At 36.0% G+C, this 22,093-nt stretch overlaps 1 protein-coding gene across 2 annotated transcripts in view; it reads right to left on the reverse strand.

Moving 5' to 3' along the window:
- Positions 1 to 938: 938 nt before the first annotated feature.
- The window catches only part of LOC106071808 (protein yippee-like 1), a 65,222-nt gene continuing 44,067 nt past the window's right edge, over positions 939 to 22,093 (reverse strand). For both annotated transcript variants that reach the window (XM_056005183.1, XM_056005182.1), the window contains exons 4-5: positions 9,838 to 9,946; positions 939 to 9,231 (exon numbers count right to left, since the gene is read on the reverse strand). In XM_056005183.1, the coding sequence (XP_055861158.1) occupies positions 9,142 to 9,231; positions 9,838 to 9,946 (199 nt within the window). In that variant the 3' untranslated portion in view covers positions 939 to 9,141. The remainder of the gene's footprint in view (positions 9,232 to 9,837; positions 9,947 to 22,093) is intronic.

The raw sequence follows: 22,093 nt of genomic DNA on the forward strand, positions 1-22,093 counted from the left end.
AACGATCCTGGTGACCCCAGTCCTGACATCATATCCCTCCCCATGTGTTAAGCAGTGAATGACAAGAAATCGAAGTTTGCTTATCCCAAGGTGCATGGCGATGGAACCACGACGTCACTGCAACAAGATGGTCGACTGGAGTAGAAGAAAGCGACGTTTGCTGAGATCAACGTGGATGTCGATGCGACCACAACGTCAGAAAAACCAGGTGAAAGTCAACTGGAGTAGAAGGAGAAAGAGACATACGAAGAATACAACGCAGATGGCTCCATCGAGATGGCAATATAAGCCCATTGTCGCCCCCACCGATAGACCTCCTCCTGCATCGATTCACCTCCACTGCCCATGTCGTGTGATAGATTTTGTCCGGGACGGACAAATCTGAGAAGGGGGCAGTGTTATAACCCTATTGGAGGCGCACCAAATAATCTGGTACTTTAATAAGGGTCAACTAAAACAGCCAATATGACACAATTGGGAACACAATCAACTACTCCAACGTTAGACTGTATATCACTGTACTCAACTCATCAACTCTACTGTCTCTTCCTGGACTTGTACGTTTTACTGGAGGACTGCACCAGACCGACTTCATGGCTGACTAACAGTTCCGGTCTCCTCCGTGTCCTATCTTGAACTGCCGCTTTCTTACACACACTGTGTTTCTGGTCCACGCAGGCTTTCGATCACATGACCATAACATTGGTCATATTTGCGTGAATCGTAGTACTGTCCCTTGTCCATCGCCTAAGTTCACGTGTGTCAGCTGAACCTACAGTTAACCCTTTCGCGCCGCCAATATATATATATATATCATCACATACAGCCTCAAAGGTATCGTTTCACATACACAACATTTTTTAAAACCTGATAGCGGCTTCTTCCCTTTTACGGGTCCGCTAAAAAGTGACCAACAACTAACTACAAACGTGATCAAATGTATTAGTGTAAGTGTACTTTAATTTCCATTGACATTATAAGAAGACACTATATACAAGGTAGTACACCATCAACAACTACATGACTTGGCCTACTAGGGAGAAAATGGCTCCCAGAACCAATCTGTCCAAATGCAAACTGTCGTGTTCCTATTCCTTAAAATCACAAAGATACACAGAAATAAACAAACCACACACATATATAAGTTACCTATTACAAAAGTAAACACGTCATTTGAAAACAAAACAAAACCTTCTCTGTGTACCCCTAGTTTGTACACTGTTTCTGTATCCATGTGGCCTCATGGTTTAGACATTTCATCAATATAATAAAAGAACTGTTTATTATATTGAGTTTGAACTCGCCATTAATTACAAATTAAATAAATTCAAATAATTTTTACCTGTGCCAAGAATTATTAAATCTATCCAATAAGCTTGACTGAAAGAAATTTGGGATAAAGTATTTATTTATCTTGACTTAATAATTAGGTTTCACCTGCTGTCAATACCAGCAATACCCATGTCATATATGTTTCAAATATTTGACACATATTTAATAAATCTATATAGAATCAAGCCAACCTATACAAAACCTTGTAATCAATTAACCCTTTCATCTTACTAATCTTGTTATCTTGTGGGTGCATCATTGTTAACTTTTTTATATACATAATGGAATTTACCTTGCTTCTATCTATGGAAAACACAGTATTTATCTGGCATATAAACTGCAATCTATGTGAAGTCATCCAGCTATCAAACCACTGTTCCAAACAAGATTTTAACTTTCAAAATTTACGCCACAATTAGTTTAAAACAACCATACATTTTTTAAAAGTTTGTCTTTTAATCTGATGAGCTGTCACTCCAATTATCAATGGTCTAGATATGGCCTATTCTCTAATATTTAAATTCAGGTCATTTTTTGAAAAAATAAAATAACAACAAAAATACACTTATAAGTAGCTCTAAAGCTATGGGATAGACACTTAGCTTGACAGAATCTATAATATGTTATTCACACAGCATTAGAATAGCAACACATTTCTAACATATAATGACAATATTATTGAAATGTTTTCTTGATGAAAATATGGATGAACATAAAAACAAGAATGTATCAATATACAAACACTTCTCAAAAATTCATAGAAAAGAAAAACATTTTAATGTCATAAATGAGTTGATGATAGAATTGTAGTTTAATTCGCCAAGTCAAATGGATAGCTGCAACGTGAAACATTTTCCACCCCACCTTTCCCACAAGAGGAACTTTTTGTTTCTTCAAAATCACACCATATTTATAAACACATTGTTTTACAGAATGAAATCTGACAGAAAACTTTTTTTAGTAGCATTTCTAGCAATCTAGAATATAAACAATGCTGATAACTTGTTTTACACAAAATAAACATTTTTTGTTTGTCTTCCAGTAATGGCCTTGTTAAACATTACTCATTACACAGATTTGACTGGAAAAAGATGAAGACATAAAGAAGGAAAAAGAAATTGCTGGATAAACTCATCTAGTTCCAACTAAAAACATCATTGAACTATGGACATTACATGTGGATTTAAAACTTAAATAGAAACAGTAATATAGAAATTATTCTACTGAAACAAAGGGTTAAGACTATTATAACAGAAGAGGTTTTTCAGACAAGTGACAGTAAGTATACAGGAAAAAAAAAATGATGATATTAATAACCTTATGTTACTTTTAAGAATTTAATTTTTCTAGTGATTTTAAAAACAAAAGAACAAATAAAAAAAAAGTAAAAAAAACAAAAACACACAAAAAAAACAGGAACAATCTGAACCATACCCACAACAATAAACTGATTAGAAAAAAAAATCTTTTGAAAGTTAAGGTAAGGCACAGTTTTCTAAGCCAATATTTGTTTTGAAAACTTAAGTTGCTAATAAATAAAATTGACCTTTAAAAAAAACAACTTGGTTGTTAATACAAATCCTTTAAATATTTAGCTTTATTTGATAAGGTCTTTTTTTTTCAAATGTTTAGTTTAGTAATTCCTTTTATAAAAAATATTATTGAGTTTATAAAATAAATATTTCTTAAGAGTAGCAGATATTTGAACACTTTAACCTAAAAAAAAGGTTCATACAATTCTATTGCTGGTCAGATTTCAACATTATTGCCAGTAATTTTTTAAATAGAAAAATTAAAAAAAAGGTGAAATCAAATAGTATTCTATCAGCCCCTGTAGCCAAGTAAGGTCACACTAGGATCAGAAATTTGTGATAGTGACTTCATGCTATAAAATTTTCTATGAGGTACAAAATTGCACAAAATGCTGAACTGAAAAGATTTTGATTATTTCTTCAATGGCATTTTGCTTTCTTTTAAACAACAAAAATAAATAAAAAAAAAACACTTCTTGATGTACTCTAATGATGTATTGTTACAATTTCTTGTTAATGTTTGCAGACAGATCTTTGAGTTGTCTAACAATTATCTAGCAGTTAAAAATAAAAAAAGCAACTCCAAAAAAAAAAAAAATACAATTGCTAACTATTAAATCATCTGTTTTCACATGCACATTTAATATTTTTGTACAGTCATACTTTTAAATGGTCATTGAACAATATTTAAAAAAAAACACATAAGTAAATGTCATAAATATGGAATGACACTGATTCTAACACTAAGACAAAAATAAAATACTGACAAAGTAGACAATTGAATGCTGACAGTTTGACACTATAGAGTACCAGTATTTGTCTTCAAAACAAACTTATTCCTGCTACTTAAAAAATTTTTTTTTTTAAATAGACTACCTAATGCAAGTTTTAAATCCATGATCCTGAACGAGCATACAAGTTATAGTAGCATCTGCCTGGGCCAGTAATATTATAAATAAAAGGTAAACTATTGAGAGCTAAACATTTTTGCATACAAGTTTTGCCAATCAATGTTAAAAATTACATACCTAATCAAAATGTTAGTCTTTTTGGAAAGCTCAAGGCCAAAAAATTAAATTTTAAAATGAAATATCTTTGAAAAGATATCAGAAATTAAGAATGTTTGCCAACATATCGATATCTATTATATTTAAAATATATGTAAAATCACGTAAACATCCTATTGTACATCCAGACTAAAGAATTTTGTGATGTCGTTAGTTCACTTTTTTACAAGTAAGCATGGGTGTATACACATTAGGCTAAATAAAGCTTTTGCTATATTTTTGCAAATAGCCTGGAAATATTAATATTAAATTATGAAATAACACTGTGAAATTTGGATGCATAGCCAACTATTTCTATAGCATTCAAAAAATAAATAAATGATATTTACTAACAACTATGAACAAAAATGATGTTTAAAAATTATCATACTGTATTTATGAAAATTATTTTTAGGTAGGAATTTTTCTTCAAAGCTAAATAAACAGGAAATTTACTTTAGTATTTATCAGGCACTAAAAAATGAAATCAGGTTATTTATCTGTTGTGATTTGTTGAATAATTTGTTAAGTAAATCAAAAATAGTTTTTTGTGAAATAGATTATCCTTTACTGGTCAGCTGCAGACATTTGTTGGAACTATGCTCTGAAGCAAAGCTTGCAATAACCAACACAATTTCCAACAAAAAAGCCATTTTAAGACCACATGGATGAATCCATGCTCAAAGCTCTGGTGGCACCTGTTGGATTACATACTAGTGAGATGTTAAAGATGTTGTGCATACTAGAGTAATGCTGAGTACCCACTGTAACATGGACCATTGTCTTGTTTGTATGAAGTTGAAGATCTCCATGAAGTTGAACAGAAAAAAAAAGGCTCTTCTAGGGCAAGGAAGCTAAATGTTAACAGGCTGGCTGGCATACAAGAGCAATTCAGAGGACTGATCTCAAAAAGTTCTAGGACGATGATCCAGTGAGTAACTGGAGCCAGATAAATATGATATTTAAGGACTTTACAGCCATAGTCATTGGGTAGACCTAATAGAGACTTGTTTGATGAGAACAATGACCTGCTAGAGAAAAAGCACAACTGCTATTGTTCTGTTCTTGCAACCCCTAATGACAATGCAGCCAAATCTCTCTAAAAAGCTTCTTGTCACACTCTGCAGATAAAGATCCGGGAACTAAAAAATAAATGGTGGCTTGAACTATCTGTAAACATGCAGAGACATGCTGATTATTCATGACACACACTCTTTCTATGAGTCTCTTCGATGTACCTATGGTCAAACTTACCAGACTATGGCATCGCTAAAATCCTCTGATGGTTTCATTCTATTAAATAGCAAGGCAGATATACTAAACTGCTGGACAGAAAACTATAGCTTGATATTTGGTGACAAAAGGTTTGTATCGGAGGAGTCACAGGTAAATTTTTCTCAGAAAATTGAGAGAGGAGCTCAATGACTCACCAACCTTTGAGGAGGTTGAAACTGTAATTCATAAACTAAAAAAATAAAAAGCACCTGGCTCTGATGGACTTCTGGCTGAAATATTTAAAATGGGAGGTGTTGCACTAACTGAGAGGCTAACAGACTTGTTTGCTCTATGCTGGGAGAATTTTGAGATACCATTATCATATCCCTGTACAAAATGGTGACAAAGTCTAACTGCCTTAACTACAGAGACAGGAAAGATCTTTGCATGAGTTTTCCTTGACTGAGGACGAGGTGCTATCTGAGAGTCAATGTGGCTTTACAGCCGGTAGAGGTACATCAGAGAGAAGAACTTATATCTATACACCGCAATTGTGGATCTCACCAAGACTTTTAACATGGTCAGTTGCAATGGCTTATGTAGGATTTAGACCAGGCTCTGATGCCCACCTACATTCCTATCCATTCTCAAGAAACTTCATGTGGGACAAAAAGGCCAGAATAGACACCTGTCAGATCAAAAAAGAAAATGACATGAAGCAGGGCTGTGTACTTGCTCCTACTCTGTTCACTATCTTCTTTGTGCATAATGCGGTAGCATGCTGTACAAATAAATCTATGGCAGGTTTCGCTAAGAGTCCAATGTGTTCAATCTTCGACGTCTACTGTCCCATACAAAAACAAAGGAATCAGTGATAACAGAGCTTCTCTATGCCGATGATTGTGGCCTACTAGCTCACAATGAACATGATCATGGTCAATGAATTTGCATACTCAGCCGTCTCTTTTGGTTTCACTAAAACCTCAGGAGTCATGTTTCAGAAGTCACCCAATAAAACCTAGTCAGCCCCAAAGATCACAGAAAATGGACACTCCCTTAACATAGTAGACCACTTCACATATCTGGGAAGCCTAGTGTCAAATGACCCAGCTCTTTCAATGGAAGTTGATCTGGCCATGGCCAGTAGTGATTTTGAACGCATCCAGACGAAATTTTGATGGAATAAATTGCTCCGCCTGCCTACAAAAATAAGTGTCTACCAAGCAACCCTTCTATATGGATCTGAAACATGGGTGCTATACAGAAAGCAACTAAGACTTCTTGAACATTTTCACCAAAGATGTCTGCGCTCCATATATTGGCAAGACCGCACTAGAAATAATAATCCACTTGCCAGTGCCAGTATGGTAAGACTATTATAATCTGACTGGGCACATATCCACTATGACCACGAACATATGCCAAAGGCAGTCTTTTTTGGTGAGCTCAATGGTGGTCAGCATAACAGGAGCCCCAAGGAAATGCTTTATAGACCAGGCCAACTTACTTTAACTGAGACATAGATGAGAGCACCTGGCTGCAGGCAACTTTGGAACAGCTGAAGATTACTAAGAAAGGCTTCAGGACACATATTTGAGACCAAAAGAAAATAAACTGTCTAGGACAGAAGCAGATAATGAAAAAAGAATCTAAATCAAACACGGGGGGATAATGGTTATGTCTGCGCTGGTTGTGGCAAAATATGTAGGTCACAGCTGGGGGGGGGGGCTGCCTAGCCACAAGAAATACTGAATTTCTCAATCTTTAGATTCGAAAACAAGCCTTATTAGTTTTACTCTACTGGATATTACAAAAAACAAACAATCAAAATGCTTCCTATTTAGTATGCTGTTTTAAAAAAAAAGCCTTTCTTGACATTTCATTAAATGACAGGCACCCATTGAAATTCTGTTTGTTTAGATCATAAACATGGACATGTAATTAGAATTTGGAGAAAACATTTCCACGTTTTTTAATGATTTATATGGATGATCATTTTATGTTTTTGTCACTATAATGTTTTAGTTGTACAAATTGTGTCAAATACTGTTCAGCAGCTCTGCTTGATTCTTCTATTCAAATTGACTCATTCATTGATAAGGACATGCTACAGATTGAAAGTTGTTTTGAAACATGTGTGAAACAACTGACATCCAAAAACTGAAAAGAAAAACAATTTCAGGACATCAACAAAAATATATAATGAAAGTATTTGAACCAAATATATCTATACAAAGAAGCAAAAAGAAAAAAAACCTATGTACAAGATAAAAATGAGAACACATGACCTCCTTGTGCATAAGAAAAACAAAATAAATGAGAAAAAAGTTTACAATATCATACACATTTACAAGTGGGCAGGTCAATTTGTCATTTCTTACTTCATCATTTGTAAGAGTAAGGATGTTGTTTTGTATGAGCTTAACAAAAGAAATATAATCTAACAATTTCAAAGTGCTTTAAAAAAAAAGAAGTTTTAAATTAACAAAATCCTAAAGTATTAGCATTTTAAAAAATATTTCTTTGTAATTTATGTTTAATTAATTAATGAATTTATAGATAAAATAAAACAATTTATGTATTAACCATTTTAAAATTAATGACATTGTTTTGTTTTTTTTAGCTAATGTTCAAATAAAAAAAATAGAAAAATTTGTTTAAGTTCAAAGAGGAAAAATGAAACTCTAAACATAATAAAATGATATGCAAAAATGCCAGCACTGAACTGTGATGCCAACAAAGAGATGAAGTAGGTTACACAACTAGAAACACTGGTATGGTAGAAGATGAAGCAGTACAATCTCAAGTAAAAACAACAACATGAAAACATTTAATATAATGGTAAAGATGCTTTGAATAAAAATGAGTTAAAATCATGACAATAGGTAATAGTGTATTATAGGTGTTCATTTATAGTTAACGTCTATGTTTACAAAATCAGAGTGTCAATAAGTATAAGTAATTACTTTTGAAAGCACATTTGGGAATTTTTCTTTTTTAACCTTATATATATTTTAAATTTCTTTTTTTTTTTTTGTTTTCAAAATATTTATTTAAAAAAATAGAAATTTAGTTCCACAAAGAAATTGTCCTTGAACGAAATAAATTCCTGATGTATTGAAAGTATTAACTGATGTACACTGAATGGGGAGTCATTCATATTGATGTGTCATTTTGCATTGAAACATACTTTTACATTGTAATTGTCTCAATTTGCCACTGAAATAACGCTATAGTAAAATTCTCTTTGTCTGAGTGAAAAATGAATCATGCCACACAGGTTTTTATCTGCCCAAGTACAATTAATATTAAGAAAATTCAATTTACCTCCATTTCTTTTTTGTTGCAAAATTTCATTTTTAAAGTAAATGAATATGACTTAAAATAAAAGGGGTCAAAAATGTTCTTCATGCATTAATATAGTATTCATGTATTAATATAGTATTCATGTATTAATATAGTATTCATTTTTTTTATTCATCTGTCATTATTTATTCATATCCACCAAAGAAAAAAATATTGTTCATGCAAATATTAGTAAAATTATATTCCTGAAACTTAATTTATATAGTCGAAGTTACTATGAAGCTGATATTGATCCTATTAGGAGGCATCACAATCAATTAAACACTGCACCATTGTCTATCATTAAAAATATAGTCATTTTCCCTGTGATTCACATTTTTCTTTAGTTTCCAGGAATAAGGCCACACAAATCAAGAAATATTATTTCAAACAGTGCACAGAACATTGGACTAAAAGGAGATTCAAGTACTTTGAGAAATTAATTTGATAACGAACATGAAAATGTCATCCATTAGTTGCCAGGAATTAACTGGAAACATTTACAGCAAATTGAAAAAAACTGGGGCAAAGAGGCGCTCATATTTCTAGCTTTTTAGTGAGGAAAAAAACAAACTGGATAAGATATTTTTTTTTGGTGCTCATTCATGCTCAGCAAAAAGGTAAAATCATTCTCTGCTGAATAGCAGCTTTGTCTGAGACAAATAGTTCAGCTATTCCCATCCATTGTCCTTTATCATGTGGGCCAGTTCAATAATATATTTGCCTTCTTTGTATTTCTGACTTGATTCAAAGGCATGTTCCTAAAAGAAAAAAGAAAAATCGAAGTAAAAAATCATCAACTAAATGACACAAAAAAAAAAAAGAAGAAAAGAAAACTATGTGTTTGGAAGATGTGGATATGCAAATCTACCTGGATTTATGTACCAATGTTGTTTGAATTCCTTATTAACAGTCTTAACATGTTTGAATGTTTGTAAAAATAAACAAACAAGTGTTGTCTACAATCAATAATACAAACTTTATATGTAAAAGTTAACTGAGAGAAAGAATTATAGAGAATTATAAAAACATGGTTACTAAGATGGTTTGTGTGAAAACACAAACTCAGAGAAACAGCTCTGGAAGTGGTCAACTCAGGCATGCAAAAAGGCAGGTTTCAATATTTTCAGCATGAATTTCAGAAGCTATAAACTACAAACTATCAATAACCACAATTCTATCTCCACCAATACAAAAAGAAGAGATGTATACGAATCCAATGTTTTGCTGATATTATTGTATTGTTAGGCCAACAGATGAAATGATAACATCAGGTAGGGAGATCAATGACATGCCTGAGTAAGGTCTATTTCTAGCTCATTAAGAACTAAAACTGGCTAATTTCTATATTTTGCTGATTCACTTACATATTTCCATCCTAGAGTTGTTTTACAACACTCACAGTAAATGTCTGCCACAGCATGAAGTCCAGTCAGCAGAACTCGTTCTTCAGCTGGTCCACAACCTACATTCACTCTGTAAATATTCAATGAAGGATTCATCATAAAATAAGTCACAAAATATTTTTTCCCAACAGTTTTTTTCAAACTCAGAAAATAAATGAAATGAAACAGAAATAAGTCTTTGATGTTCAACAATGGCCCCTAACCAGTAATTAGGAATGTCTTTACTGTTTGTTCAGTTGAAGTGCACAGTATTGACACTATTAGTTGATTTCAATGTGCACAGTATTGACACTATTAGTTGATTTCAATGTGCACAGTATTGACACTATTAGTTGATTTCAATGAATACAGGTGCTAGACCCAGGGGAGAAAGAACTGGATTGCTATTAATAAATCAGTTTGCTTCAGCTCTGGTAAACACAAAACTTCACTGGCACAACTCAGTGTCAGTTGGTTTCTATAATTTGTGAACATAATTTGTGAAAGTTTAATCTTGACAGCTGGCCTTCCACTGGTTTTAAATAAGCATTTCAGGTTGTTTTTTTAGTACATCAGAACGATTATGGAATTGACCTAATTTTTATTAGCTTGAACTAGTTCCAGTAGCAGATGAATAGTGCTTAAGAATTACTTCCGGAAAATGCTTTTGGACATCAATGTGTTAACCTTTCTTGATCACAGAACTATAGCAGCCTTGACCTCTACAACTTAGTCCATTTCCGTCCGAACGTAGTTTGTTCGAAATCATTGAAGCGATTCAAAATGTCAACATTTTCAATGACGGATTCTGGAAATTGTGCCCTATCATCATCTGAGACACAACGTACTATGGAAGTTTGAAAATGTCTTTTACATCCGTATCAGTCTCTAGAACGAGTGTAGTTGATTGATAGATCTGTATGCCCCATACAGGTCAAAATCTGTTGACCATATATCGCTCAACAACTAGAATGATTTTATTGTCCAATTGTAAAATAATAATGTGAAAGTCCCACTTTTAACATTTATATAAAAATTAGCGCCAATTTATTCAGAGTTTCCCATACAAAAAATAATATAAAAAAAAAAGGGTTCTACGCATTATTATCTTGACTCTTTTGGTCTGGCGATGATTCTCATTCTTGCTGCTTGTAATTTAAGTTGTTTGCACAATTATTACTATACTTAAAATGTGTATAAATTAAACTAATGACAACAATGTCACAACATCAATGAGCACATAATGAATACACGTGAACTCATAGACTTCTAATTAAAACTAATATTTAATATCTATTAATGGCATCGATGGCCACTTTAAAATCATGTAGTAAAAGTAATAATTAGGCTAAAAACAGACAAGAACTATTGAGATGGTAAACCAAATACTTAGAACTTTTTTTTTCCCTACATCTGAAAAAAAAAGTGTTCAAACGAATGACAACGGCAAAGAAGAAGATGCAACTTGTCGGTTTTTGTACTTGCCAATCGCTCTGTCCAGCTCAGCAAGGCAGAAGGGCGCATAGCACGTTGCTTGGCTTTCAGGCTCATCTGGCTCCCTCTCGAGCCTTTTACGTTCATTGTTGAGGGCTTTGGACATGGTTGTCTTCTTTTCGGACTTGCTAATTTTAGCGAAGTGTCGATTGAGCAAGTCGGCCATTTTGGTTAGCGTTGAAACCGACCCGCCGGGTGTGGATAGGCAGCCGTTCGCGCTGTGTATTTGGCCTCAAGGTTTCGAAGAAGACGCCAGGCTTTCGAGGAGTCCTGAAGATCCATCCCGGCACAGGCAGCGTTCATATGGTCCGACCGGACGCGTCGGGGCAGTTCACTCATGGCTCTACAGAGCTATTGTATTCCCGCCGGATTTTGGGAGTACCCTTCCTTTCAGCGAGCCTCCGGGCACGCTTGCGTCTCAGGACAGCTTGTTCAAATCATGAGACCACACGCGTTTCTGCCTGACACCAGGATAAGTCCGCGGGATAAACTTCTTGGCCGCACCGCTGTTATTTCGCCGTAGGTAGTGTCAACGTCTTTCTCCTCCACCGCTAAGTTCATTAGGGCAGTGTCGACTGCTGCCTCGTATGCTGGCCAGTTCGCTTTGGTATAGCTACACTTCCGTGGGACTTTTGGGGCCACACCCCTGGCCTCTGAGAGGACAATTGTGATAAATAAGGGCCTATGATCGCTCCCAATGTCGTCTAGGACCTGAAATTGAGTGTTGGGATTCTAAATTTGCAGTTATGAGAGTAAGGCCAGGTCTGGATTGGCTGGCATTAACAGTATGGAGTAATGTTGTGGGAGTATGTTTATTTTGTTAGCAAAAGAGATTTGAGCTATTGAACAGATCATGTAGTTTATGTCCTGACGAGTCTGTGGGGACTCTGCGTTGAAATCGCCTGCGATGACATTTTGAGAATTGATATTTGTGCTGTCCATTTCTAGGCTGATTTCATGCTTGGGAGGGGGTATACAGATTAGTTACTGTAAATTTTCGCCCTTGTTTGTGGATCTCGAGGGTGATGGCGTCGGTACGCCCGTGCACTAGTGGACTTGTTTGGTAACCAAGTTGTTGTGAACGTAGGTTATCAGTCCCCGGCAGTCTGTGCACTTGCATTTAAATGCTGTATAGCCGGTAATACTGGCATTCCTCTTGCCAGTAAGTGTCTCGTGTAGTAAAACTTTGTCAATTGACCTCTCGTGGAGGAGTCTAAAGAGATCTAAAATCTTGGGGATTACCCCACAGATGTTTAGCTGTAAAATCGAGAGGAACCTTGTGTTAATGGGCTCAGTCCCTGGGGTGGGTTGGATCCCACTGGTTTCTAATTGGTTCTTTTGGGAGCCGGGGGCTCCCGTCACTATATCGCATCCAGTCATTTTTGCCTGACGGGTGACTTTGTCGACAGGCAGGGCCGGTCTTAGGCCACTGCAATCTATGCGGCGCAGTGGGCCCCGCACTTTCATGGGCCCCGCACTTTCATAGGCCCCGCGCGATGCGAATTCTAGGTGTAAATTATTAAATTAAATCATTTTAACTTATTATTTAAAGGTTCCAGGAATTCTCCTAAAATTAAACAATAGAAGAAAAAAGTAATGAAAATCTGAAATTATTAAATCTTCTGAAAAATTTTGCGAGTGGGATATAAGGCAAAGGGTGCCCCCATCAGACTTGGCGAGTCAAATCTTGAGGAGCTGGACAAGTTCACTTACCTTGGCAGCATCATAAAAAATGTTGGGGATGCCTACCATGATGTAGCGTGCCTAATAGGAAAGGCAGGGAGCATTTTCCAAAGGTTGCAACCTATTTGGACTAGCCAAGCCATTGGACTTGAGACAAAAATACACCTTCTCAACACAATTGTCTTCCTAACTGCAACATTTGCATGTGAGACATGGAAGTCATCTGTCAAAATTTAGAAAAGGCTAAATGTGGCTCAACAAAAATGGCTGAGACGGATTTTAGGAGTCAGTTACACAGATCGAGTCTCAAACAAGAAAATCCATTGCAGAACTGGGAGTCGAACACTTAGTGAGGTTGTGACAGAGCGTCGCATGAGGTTTGCGGGACATGTTCTGCGACAAAATGAACTAAGTATACCAAGAGTTATGATGACATGGAGGCCAATACGAGGAAAGCGCAAACAGGGACGTCCTTGTATTACTTCAATACTTGACGCCACATCTTCATGGAGGACATCAGAACAGTGGACACCAGGTGGGAGGAGGCTTCAGACATTGCCAACGACAGATCTTTATGGAGACAGCTTGCTGCCCAATGCGCTGAACGGCGCGGGAGGACCTAAGTCTAAGTAAGTAAGAAAACTGATGCAAATCTCCATAAAACAGACAAAATTGTCATTTCGGGGTGTCATTCAATATGGAAAACGCCAATCCTACTCGCGATGAAAAAAAAACGGCATTGTCAGCTTTCATTTAATAAAAATGTAATAATAGGCGAATTTTAACCAAAACAAAAAGTTCAAATACTTAATTTACTTTAATAGTCACTGGCATACAAATATAGATCTAAATCTATCTCGACCTCTTAGAATTAAAAAAATCAACAAAAGCGATATTTTGCTAGTCGATTTTAAATGTTTATCGGCTTTTTGTTGGAAAACTACTATCTACTGTAGATGGCTCGTAAAGTTAATTTGACAGTGATTTTGTACTTAGTAAAGTATAAATAAAATGCAAAGACGAATTTATTTTCTAATACAAAATCTTAATTTTCCCTTATTATCCTTATCACAGCCCAAATTAGGCCCTGCGCAATCCGTTTCGCATAGGGCCCCGCAACCTGTAGGACCGGCCCTGTCGACAGGAGGTTGTGGCTGAGGACCATCAACCTGAATCGTATCAGATCTCCGAAGGAGGTACGAATGCAGTGTACGCTGAGAAGAGGACTTTGGTGGAGAAATTTTAGTCCATTTGTCGCGACCGGACAAATTCCCCCTCATCGAAGTCGCGGGGCGACCAGTAGTGGACTTTTCATTCCCAGGCCTGACGCCCACTACCCGGGGCGCGGAGCCTGTTCGGGTCTGCTCGTGCCCGCTTTTTTCGTGTTTGTACTTATCATAGATGTATGGTTAAGACTGTTGGCGGCCTTAGTTAATGCTCCTATGCAGCAGTGTGCATGGCCTATACTCATGTCACTATGGACGGCAAGGAAGAGCCTGCCTCAGCAATCACCACCACATTTTGGCAAAAAAGTTTCTACAACTTTTTCAATAACTCCAGGAAGGACCTATTCTTGGGTATAATAAACATCTTCCGAAAGAATGAAGGGTTAGAATGTAATTAAGATTAATTATATACACACACAAACATATATATATATATATATATATATATATATATATATATATATATATATATATATATATATATATATATATAATTTATAATTTTATTTTAGCCCGGGGGAGGGGGGAAGAGAAAAATCCCCCCCCCCCCGGAAAAAAAATCCTGGCTACGCCCATGAGAACAGCAATCCAGAAACAGAAGTGAAATCAAATGCTAGTGTTTATCTACACTGAGCTATTTAACTTTACTGGACATAATAATGTTGTTTTTTTTTGGGTGGCCATGTCAATAAAAACTTTCGCCGTTGTTATTAGTAATGAGATAGAAGTGACCCGAATTCCCACGTTTTTTCCCACATTGATAATCAATAAGAAAAGGAAATGCTAATTTGTTTAACAGTCTCCAAAAAACAAATTTACAGTCGAAAAACAAGTCAAACCAGAGCCAACAATGTGTATAATGTAAAATTACAGAGTCAAGAATATGTAGAATTACAGTCAAGCCAGAGGACCAAGAATGTGTACAATGTAGTCATGTGAGAATTACTAGAAAAGGTGGTCACCAGTGGCGTAGTTGGGGTGTTTGATGCCCAGTGCGGCATCTCCTCATGATGCTCCCCCCCCCCCCCCGTTTATAAAACAGCGAAAATACGTTATTATACGTTAACAAAATATACTACAAATAAATATTACGAGCTTTCTCAATAACTTTAACGAAATCTGTTTTCCACCAATGGCCTAGTTAGTGAAACGCATCGCTGATTGGTATTAATTCTTGATCAACTTAATTAAGTCTGAAAAGCTTAGCTCGCATAAAGCCACACTTACCGCATTGTCAGAAATATGTAAAAATCTGATAATGCTACCTGAAGAGAACCTTGGACATCATTCTTTTTCTCTCAAAGCAGAATCTGGCATTCAATAGGCATCACAAATATTTAGACAATATTTAGAACTGATTTATCTAGTGGCATTCTAGCTGATATCTTTTTATTTATTTTTTTTTAATTCAAGATTTCAAACAGGTCCTTGTTAGAGATGTTCAAAGGCTCCTGAAGAAATTGCGTCAAACTGTTGACACCTCTTTCACTCGAGACGAAATGTGTTTCTGTCAATGTTGCTATGAGCACCATCGAGATTGATTTCAATCTGATGATTTAATAGTTAGGAAAGCGACAAAATTCATATTCACCTACCACATCATGATATGATCATTATTTCATGAACAGTCACGTCCAAGGAAGAATAAATCTCATTCTGTAGCTCTTTCTTATGTGTTTATACAGAATCTTCACATTTTCGCTTGGCTTCTTCGCTTCTTTTTATTGTAGCCAATACGTTTTTGATATTCTGCACTAATCCTCCGATCAGAGTACATACTTTCGCCGAGGGTAATAATGGCTTCAACATTGCCCTTCCGACTAGTTGTTATCGATGTTTTTAATGTTTTCCATTAAAGTGCGCAGTCACGAATTTGACGATCATTGTTTTTGTAGTTAGACTTACCCGTCGTTTATTTCAGTTAATTCAGGGGCCAAGAATCCAAAACAGGTGAGAAAATTAAGACTGCGTGGCAACTAACAATCCGCCTACTTAAGAGATTTTGTCTTTACAATTCTTCTTCAACTGTTCATAATTCCCATTTAGGGCCAGAATCTGATATGATAGAAAAGGAATGATATCCAAGATTCATTTCATTATAAGATTTTTACCTTTAGGACCCTTTGATCACTGCCGTCAACCAGCGCCAGCCAGACTTACCAATCTTGAGCTCCGCCCATAATATTAACAGAGTGGCATAATAAATAATGTTTTAAAACCAAATACAGTAGTTTATGTTTGTTCATGTAACGTATGTACCATGTGTGCAGTTTTTACTGAGAAATTTTGTGCTCAGTTTGATTCCCCTCGTCACTTGATACCCCGTGCGGCCAGCACCACCCACACACGGCTAGCTACGCCACTGGTGGTCACACATGAGACAATGTCTAGATACTGCTTAAAAATCAACATCTAAACAAGTTAAGCTCAATGGATGTCATCAGTACTGCAGACCAAAGATAATGTAAAGAAAACACAGGAGAAATACTGACTGCGTAAGGTCACTGTTGTAGCCACACAATACCCAACGTAAATCTCTTAAAAAATGATGGAAAACAGTTACTATTAATATTAATGATTTGGTATTAATATATACATGATATTATGTTCCTTGTCAAAATAAAGCAAAGATATATTTGGATGAAAAATCCCATTTTAAAAGAGATAAATTGTAATTAGTATGAAAAAAAAGTGGATGACGTCAGCAAAGATTATCCAAAAATAGGGCAGTCGATGTGCTGTAGACCAGGTCTGTCTTTCTTAAAGCTGAGCGGAGTAGCTTTATCTGGCCAACGAAACCAGTTCGCGAGCTAGCGCTATCGATTTTAGGGCATGCACTCTAAAAGGATGGTGAAAGTAGAATTTGTGTAAGTTTTTTATTCTATAAACATATGACGTGTGCCTTGTGAGGCTAAAGATGGATGACTTCGGCACGTCCTGGAGTGTGACACTGAGAGAACGTTTCATTTCATTGTCATTCAGACGTGTTCATTTTCTCAGAGCAGTGGATGGAAGCTAAAAGAATGCATCTTAGTCTCCATCTCAGACACAACCTTCCCTGTCGTAACCTTTCATCTTAAGGTCGAAAAGCAGTAAGGGTTATTGGTCATTATAATGTAAGAAGAAGAAGAAGCAGGGACCACTAGTCAGTCGGCTATGAGTCTCAGTTATTTCACGTTATTTGGTATCAACGTCATCTTTCTACTAAGGCTCTAGTTGGAATGAAAAACAAAAACCTATCAATTTCATTACAAAAAATAGATTTACTGTAATGTCTTTATTTGTAACCATATTACAATTAGAACTGTCAATACTACTAGGGTATGACATTAAGGCTAATTTCACAAACGTAGAAACCAAAAAAAAAAACAAACAACTAATCTCAATAATTTCGACACAACATAAACCATCAAAATGTGAGTCTTTTTGTATTATGAGCTAGTAGAGTAGCATTTGTATCCTAGAACCCAGACAAATTGATAGCGACTATTTGTAGTAGAAGCTCTAGCAATAAAATGCAAGCCTATAGTAGCTAGTAAATACGTTTTAGAAAAGACATTAAAAAAAAACGTAGGAACAATGTCAACTACACAACACACACATGCAGTTTTTTTGCTATTTCTCAATAGAGAAACGGTTTGAAAAAAAAAAAGTGTATCAATTCGTTTGATTCCATTATGTAATCAATTTGTAATAGGTCTAGACTAACAAAAATAAATCTGTGCAATTTGAAATATTTTTACCAATTGTTTTTTGTTTAGCCCAATGTCATGTTTTTAGCATGCTCAATGCGCTATGGTCCAATCACTTGTGTGGAGGAGAGAGGGGGTATCTGGGAGAAGATCTTCGTGATGGCTTTCTAAAAGCATTTTTTAAAAAGTTGTACGATTTCAATTCGAACTCTAGTGTTCTACTTTGTATTATAACCCCAGAGTTAGCCCAGTGCTTATGAAAGAATGTTTGATAGTGATCTATTGTTAGTTATTATAACCCCAGAGTTAGCCCAGTGCTTATGAAAGAATGTTTGATAGTGATCTATTGTTAGTTATTATAACCCCAGAGTTAGCCCAGTGCTTATGAAAGAATGTTTGATAGTGATCTATTGTTAGTTATTATAACCCCAGAGTTAGCCCAGTGCTTATGAAAGAATGTTTGATAGTGATCTATTGTTAGTTATTATAACCCCAGAGTTAGCCCAGTGCTTATGAAAGAATGTTTGATAGTGATCTATTGTTAGTTATTATAACCCCAGAGTTAGCCCAGTGCTTATGAAAGAATGTTTGATAGTGATCTATTGTTAGTTATTATAACCCCAGAGTTAGCCCAGTGCTTATGAAAGAATGTTTGATAGTGATCTATTGTTAGTTTCAAAGTTTTAGGCACGACGTAAGTCTCTACATAAGGCTTATCTCCCCTTAACTGAAAATATCTCTACATAAAAACAAAATTAATTAATTTTGACTAATTGATAAAATAGTTGGACAATTTTTCAATTGATTCGCGTTTTGTTAGGGGCAACGAATAATTGTGCTAAGGTTCAACTTGATTCGATAATGGGAAGTGGGAGAAATAACGTTCTCAGACTGTTGACCAGACAGACCGACAAAGTGAGTCGATATAAGGCTTTGTACTAAAACTGGTTATTCTTCATGTCTGTGAATCAAGACATCGGGAATAGCATAGTCACTCTGTGAATCAAGACATCGAGAATAACATAGTCACTCTGTGAATCAAGACATCGAGAATAACATAGTCACTCTGTGAATCAAGACATCGAGAATAACAGTCACTCTGTGAATCAAGACATCGAGCATAACATAGTCACTCTGTGAATCATGATATCGAGAATAACAGTCACTCTGTGAATCAGGCTATCGAGCATAACATAGTCACTCTGTGAATCAAGATATCGAGTATAACATAGTCACTCTGTGAATCAAGACATCGAGCATAACATAGTCACTCTGTGAATCAAGATATCGAGCATAACATAGTCACTCTGTGAATCAAGATATCGAGTATAACATAGTCACTCTGTGAATCAAGATATCGAGCATAACATAGTCACTCTGTAAATCAAGACATCGAGCATAACATAGTCACTCTGTGAATCAAGATATCGAGCATAACATAGTCACTCTGTGAATCAAGATATCGAGTATAACAGTCACTCTGTGAATCAAGATATCGAGCATAACGTAGTCACTCTGTGAATCAAGACATCGAGCATAACAGTCACTCTGTGAATCAAGATATCGAGCATAACATAGTCACTCTGTGAATCAAGACATCGAGCATAACATAGTCACTCTGAGAATCAAGACATCGAGTATAACATAGTCACTCTGAGAATCAAGATATCGAGCATAACATAGTCACTCTGTGAATCAAGACATCGAGCATAACATAGTCACTCTGAGAATCAAGACATCGAGCATAACATAGTCACTCTGAGAATCAAGATATCGAGCATAACATAGTCACTCTGTGAATCAAGACATCGAGCATAACATAGTCACTCTGAGAATCAAGATATCGAGCATAACATAGTCACTCTGAGAATCAAGATATCGAGCATAACATAGTCACTCTGAGAATCAAGACATCGAGCATAACATAGTCACTCTGTGAATCAAGACATCGAGCATAACATAGTCACTCTGAGAATCAAGACATCGAGCATAACATAGTCACTCTGTGAATCAAGACATCGAGCATAACATAGTCACTCTGAGAATCAAGACATCGAGCATAACATAGTCACTCTGTGAATCAAGATATCGAGCATAACATAGTCACTCTGAGAATCAAGACATCGAGCATAACATAGTCACTCTGTGAATCAAGACATCGAGCATAACATAGTCACTCTGAGAATCAAGATATCGAGCATAACATAGTCACTCTGAGAATCAAGATATCGAGCATAACATAGTCACTCTGTGAATCAAGATATCGAGAATAACATAGTCACTCTGAGAATCAAGACATCGAGCATAACATAGTCACTCTGAGAATCAAGATATCGAGCATAACATAGTCACTCTGAGAATCAAGACATCGAGCATAACATAGTCACTCTGAGAATCAAGACATCGAGCATAACATAGTCACTCTGTGAATCAAGACATCGAGCATAACATAGTCACTCTGAGAATCAAGACATCGAGCATAACATAGTCACTCTGTGAATCAAGACATCGAGCATAACATAGTCACTCTGTGAATCAAGATATCGAGCATAACATAGTCACTCTGAGAAGAGCAAATCTGGTTTCATGTTTGAATATATTTCAAGTCGAATAAAAAGCCCCAATTACAATACATACATAGTAAGTCAACAAATATTTGTTCAAATACTACTTAAGTTGAACTACCAGTATTAGGAATCCATTTTTATTTGGATCTAAAAGCATATGTAACAACAGTGCAAATAATATGCTAATCATTCTCACCTTCTCTGCAAGTCGAGCTCCAAGTGGGATGTACGTTCCACAGATTGAGAACACATCCCAATAGTGTCCCCTCCGTTTTCGTCCTTCTTCCAAGCACTACTTGAACCCATCCCACAATCACATGTCCACTTAGCATCGTTCACCTTGTGTCTCCTCCCCCCCTCACCTCATTATTCTATTCCTACCATCAACCCTTTCGCTTCAATCTTACAGTCTTCCTTTTCACTAATGTAAGCAAGATCAATGGAGCTGTTGCTAATGTTACTAGAAGTTTGAATAGACCTAGAAGATGACTGCAAGATTTCAAGCCAAAAAAACATATTTTTTTTCTGTACGTTCTAGTTTCCGTGTAACACGTAGTATCCACATTGTCAACACCAAATGGCGTGTCATACTTAGTAGGCTGCTCAATGTCCAGTTTAGTTCAAAGCCAATAAGTTGGTGTTTCTATGTTTTGATTAATACATTAGAATATGCGTTAAGCTTCTTGAATGTCAGATAGGAATGATTTTATGTTACATAGTACAGTGACTAGTTTCATACAAAGTTTTGTTTGTTTCGCTTAAGTACCGTAGACACACGGTATTCTATAGATTCTATAGTGTATTTACATACAAACACAGGAACTCACCCAGATGTCTTGACATAGCAATTGTAGTTGATTACGTAGACCTACTGGCTTGTATTTGCCAAATACGATTGTTTAATTGGGGTTTATTTATCAATCGATTGTCCTTCAAAATTAAATGTACAAACAAGGGTAACAAGGGAAATAAACACATGATAACAGAGAGATGAATTTGGTTGTTAGGGGTAAAACAGCAGCAGCCACTGAATGACTCGTGTGTGTCCTTCCATGTCACTCCATCTCGTTCTGTTCTAATTGTCGTTTAGTGTCCTCCTTGGCTCTGTAATGTACTACTTCGGTAAACTTGGATCTTAATTCACTGTTCGCTCAGTCAAATCAATAATCATATTCTCGTCTACAAAACAGCAATAGAGTTAGCACTGAGTTAGCAGTTTAGCTCCTGCTTGGGTTTAGTGGGATAAATATATCATCACTCATTCTCACACTTGCCGTGGACGATACTACAACTTATCGTAAGTCTAGGTGAACCAAACCTTTTTCAAGATCGAAACCGCAACCCTGTGATGTGGAACGAGCTATTAGTCTAAACTGCCTACAGGTTGTGACGCTACAGGTCAGTGTTGAGGCCTTCAAGAACGGATGGTGTCGCTTAGACTTAGAGTATGACGGAATAGGTCTTTTCACCTGGCAACAAAAATCAATGTTTATAAAGCAGTGGTTCTCACCACACTTCTGTATGGTTCTGAGACCTGGGTGCTCTACCGAAGGCATTTAAGGATCCTCGAACGCTT

This window comes from Biomphalaria glabrata, chromosome 12, assembly GCF_947242115.1.
Source record: "Biomphalaria glabrata chromosome 12, xgBioGlab47.1, whole genome shotgun sequence".
Lineage (NCBI taxonomy): Eukaryota > Metazoa > Mollusca > Gastropoda > Planorbidae > Biomphalaria > Biomphalaria glabrata.